Here is a 4068-nt window from a genome sequence, read left to right on the forward strand (position 1 = left end):
TATACCTTTTCATCGTTGACTTCACATGAATTGATTTTCAGCTAATCAGGTTGGCAATGGTCAGAAAATTTCGTAGCTTGAACCTGTTCTTTAAATGGGATCCCAAGATTTTGTACGGCATACAAATTATCCGACTTTTCATGGCATTTTTATTTGTGAAATGGTTGAATTTATTTTTCTTTTTTTTTTTCGGTGATGCATTTTCATCATTTATGGAATGATATGTCAAATGCTACCATTTAGATTGGCTACCATTGTTAATACAAGATACGACTCCAATGGTTCCAGTTTCATTATCCTTTTGCTAAAAAGATAATTAATGGTCGGAATATTAAACACGCCAGCTTTGTTCAAGGTATTATTATTTAACAGCCATGACTTGCCAAGACAAGCACAGCTCACACGACAACGCAATTAATAACAGACGAACAGTTCATATCAGCAAACAAAAGGAGCATCAACATGATAGTCACAGCAATAGAGTCCAGGTCGCTGAGTGAAACCTTGTTTCTTCAGCATGTTCCTAGCCCTCAGGACCAGCTCTTGATTGGTAATTTCACCATCTGTCTCGGCAATTATCGTCTGAATTGCGTTGCTAAGCGCTCCATAAGCTGCACTGGCATTTCCTGAAGGACTAGCATCAGCAGAAGTTTGATCCGACTGGCAGCCACTTATCAGAATCCCTCCATCTGGTAGTGACCTCTTATTTGCCCCAGCATAAACATCTTGCTTACTGCCTACTTCTGTATCCATGGCAGGCTTTGCATAACCCTCATCATTTTCATCCAGCTTGTGTTTGAGAAACTCCTGAGCAAGACTCCCAACCATCCCCAAGAATCCTCCACTGCCACTTTCTCCATCACCATGTTGGAGTTTATCGAGAATAACCTTCACGAACTTCTTTACTTTAGGGCTTGCATCTTCTCCAAATACATCAAAAAGGGTTGGCCTCAATTTCCCCACATCTATGTCATCTTTTCCTGTTTTTTGTTTCAGCATTTCTATAAGGGTTGAAAGAGGCAGAGATTTACTCTTCACATAACCATACTCACTACAGTCTCCTTCAACTACCCTGTCATCAGTATCTTCGTCATACCTGTGGTGGCGGTGGTGACGGTGTTGCAACTCCGAAGGGAGATGAATTCCACGAGATTCAAGTGCACCTTGAACAGTCTGGTGCAGAAAACTTTTAAATCCAAAGCCAGAGTCTGATACCTTCTCCTGAGATATTATGCTCTCCCCTATTTGCTCTTTAGCCTCATCAATGAGACCACCACTGTGGCATGAGTCAGATACAACAGTTATGCGGCAGCCTTCTGGGATCTGATCCACAAAATCCCTGAAGTCATCATCTGTGCATATCCAACCCAGCTAACAATTAGCACAGAGAGAGACCGACTTGGCATAAGAGTTCCCCGAATGCAAAAAAAAAAAAAAAAAGAGAATCTTTAGAAAAACAGAAACTACATCAAAGAATATCATAAATTTATCCACTTCAATAGAAAAGAAAAGAGTCAGCCATCCATCAAAACAGTCCCAACTCTTTATTTACTTCGTTCTTTATTCTGAATTTCCCTCTAGCCTACACCGCATGCTTCCATCAGGTCTCCATATTTGCTACATTATGCCGTAATTTTTCTCCATATTCAGAATAATAAAGGCATAATGCATATTTATGAATTCTATTTTTATTTCTTAAACACTTTTAATTTTTTTATTTAATCTAACAAACATCTATTTTAATAACATTTAAATACTTATGAGCAGTACACGACACATATCAAAAAGTATTAAAATATCACAAAATAACAAGTTGAGGTGTTCCATCAAAAGTTAAAATGTTAAAATAACCAAATACACAAAACTCAGATATGCAAAAATGCATTTTGCCAATAACGAATTAACAACAAAATGCCAGTCTTGTAACCACAGATCACCAAAGCCAGTTGCCCAAACAAATTATACCCCAGGGAATATGAGGTTTAGTGAGAAATCTAATTGTGTATAGGTTCTTTCCAACGATCATATCGACTAAAGGATAGTTTGAAGTCTTCCCCTGCAAACCCCGTAAAATGTCTCGTAGATAACAAATAATGGCCTCTCTTATGCTAAAATGAAGAGATAGCAACAAAATTTCCTTAACAATACACTTGAAGTAAAAGTTGAAAAATCACTATCATAATAAAACTGTAGCAATTCAAAACATTCCCAATTTCGCATTAAACCAAACAGAAGGAGAAAACCAACGATCAAACTAAAAAAGAAGAAAAAAACAAAAACACAGTGATCCATGACAATCCATCATCACGACCATTAAAAGAAAGTTATACAATGAAAGTGGTATTTCCTAGAAAACCGATCCAGCAACATGACTACAGGATCACAAAAGAGAGAGGAGTACGCACAAAGATAGGTTGGCCTGTCTTTTATGCTAAAATGAAGAGATCACAACAAATTCCTCGACCATATACTTAAAAGAAAAAGTTACGAAGCACAGCATAATAAAATTCTAGCAATTCAAGAACATCCCCTTATGCCAAATCCGATTATGAAAGCAGAAAACAACGATCGATAAAGAAAAATACCCTTATAAAGAAAGTGGATTCAAGATTACAACCATTCCAGAATATAAAAAAATGATTAAATAATGAGTGGTATTTCCTAGGAAACCGATCCAGCAACATGACTAACTAATTATAATCAGAATAAAATAATAAGAAAATGGGTCGGATCATGAAACAAACAAAAAAAATGGAGAGATAATTACCAGTGATGAGGTTCATGTCACATGGGACAATGCATTCATCATAGCCAGTATCATCATCCTCCCCAGTCTCAGCCGGAAGCCTAGTCCCATGTCCACTGTAGTGGACAAAGAGCACATCACCAGGCTCAGCGGATCGCACCAGATCACCCACTGCCTTCCTTATGTTCTTCCCAGTTGGCTGCGTGTATGATTCATCGGTGTCAATCAACACTGTTATGTTCTCCTCAGAGAAACCATATCTGTCAACCAGACACTTGTACATCCTCCTCACATCGTTTATGCATCCTTTCAGTTCTGCTTTTGTTCCTGGGTAATTGCATCCAATCAACACTGCCTTCTTTGTCATTCTTTATCTTTTCTAATGCGCTTCTCTCTCTCAATTCTTCAGATCTTTTATATTCTTTTTTTTAATATATATTTCTCTTTCTTATGACTTTTGGATCCAAAAATAAAACATCAAAATGTCCTTCTGCCTCTCAAAAGTGAGAATTTTGATTGATTGTATGTCGGCAAAATAAGCCGTGGGTTCCGACTTCCCACCACTAATTCGTCTTCACTGACCGAATTGGGCAATGGGCCTGTCTTAGAATTATTATAGAAGAAATTTGATGGTGCATTATTTTTTGCTGAAAATTTTATTTATACGGTAACTTTTTTTATTTATATAGTATAAATTTATTTTTATATTATTATCTTATTTTTATTTCTCACTTATACTATTTTTTAAAAATTTTAACTCTTTGTTTTTACAAGTGTTTTTTTTTTCTTTTTAATATATCTATCTTTCAAATTTAACCTTTACTTTTTTTATTTTTTTGTAATTTTAAAAGTTAAATTTTCTCAATTTATTACTTTAAATTAGGAGTAATAGCAAGCTTTTAATAGATAATAGCTCTATAAATTCAGTTGTTACTGTAAAATCTTATAGTTAGATTTTGAGAAATTTGATTTAACCTTTCTTTTTTTGAAATGAAATGGGTAAAAAGAAAATTAGTGAAGTTAGATAAAAAAAAGAAAATGATGTTGTTAAAGAAATAAAGAAAAAATCGAGTAAGAAAAGGTTGCATGCAGCTAGAGATTCTCCAAAATCGTTAAAGAAAACAGAAAATGCGAGTGATGATTCTTCACTTAAGCGATCGAAAAAAAGAAAAATTATTGGTAAAGAAGTTGTTCTTAATTCGAAGAAGTTTCAATCTAAAAAATGATTTTATATATTTCTTTTTTTGTGTTTTATTTTTATTTTTGTTAATATTTTAGTCTATTTAAAATATTTTTGAAAAACACTACTAAAATATTTAAAA

General features: G+C 34.5%; 1 protein-coding gene across 1 annotated transcript; it reads right to left on the bottom strand.

Annotated features, from left to right (window-relative positions):
- Positions 1-268: 268 nt before the first annotated feature.
- On the bottom strand, positions 269-3342 carry LOC8286221 (metacaspase-4). The gene is made up of 2 exons (XM_002518781.4): positions 2768-3342; positions 269-1352 (listed from the first exon to the last, which is right to left on the bottom strand). The coding sequence occupies exons 1-2, from the start codon at positions 3111-3113 to the stop codon at positions 439-441; spliced, it is 1260 nt and encodes a 419-aa protein (XP_002518827.1). The 5' UTR covers positions 3114-3342; the 3' UTR covers positions 269-438.
- Between the last annotated feature and the right edge of the window lie 726 nt (positions 3343-4068).

Source organism: Ricinus communis, chromosome 4 (assembly GCF_019578655.1).
Source record: "Ricinus communis isolate WT05 ecotype wild-type chromosome 4, ASM1957865v1, whole genome shotgun sequence".
Classification (NCBI taxonomy): Eukaryota; Viridiplantae; Streptophyta; class Magnoliopsida; order Malpighiales; family Euphorbiaceae; genus Ricinus; species Ricinus communis.

Excerpts from the sequence above, each read along its gene's own strand:
- LOC8286221 (XM_002518781.4), bottom strand. The coding sequence starts at position 3,113 with ATGACAAAGAAGGCAGTGTTGATTGGATGCAATTACCCAGGAACAAAA. Across the intron at positions 1,353-2,767 it reads TGACATGAACCTCATCACTG|ATGATGACTTCAGGGATTTT; the intron begins GTAATTATCTCT and ends GGATATGCACAG.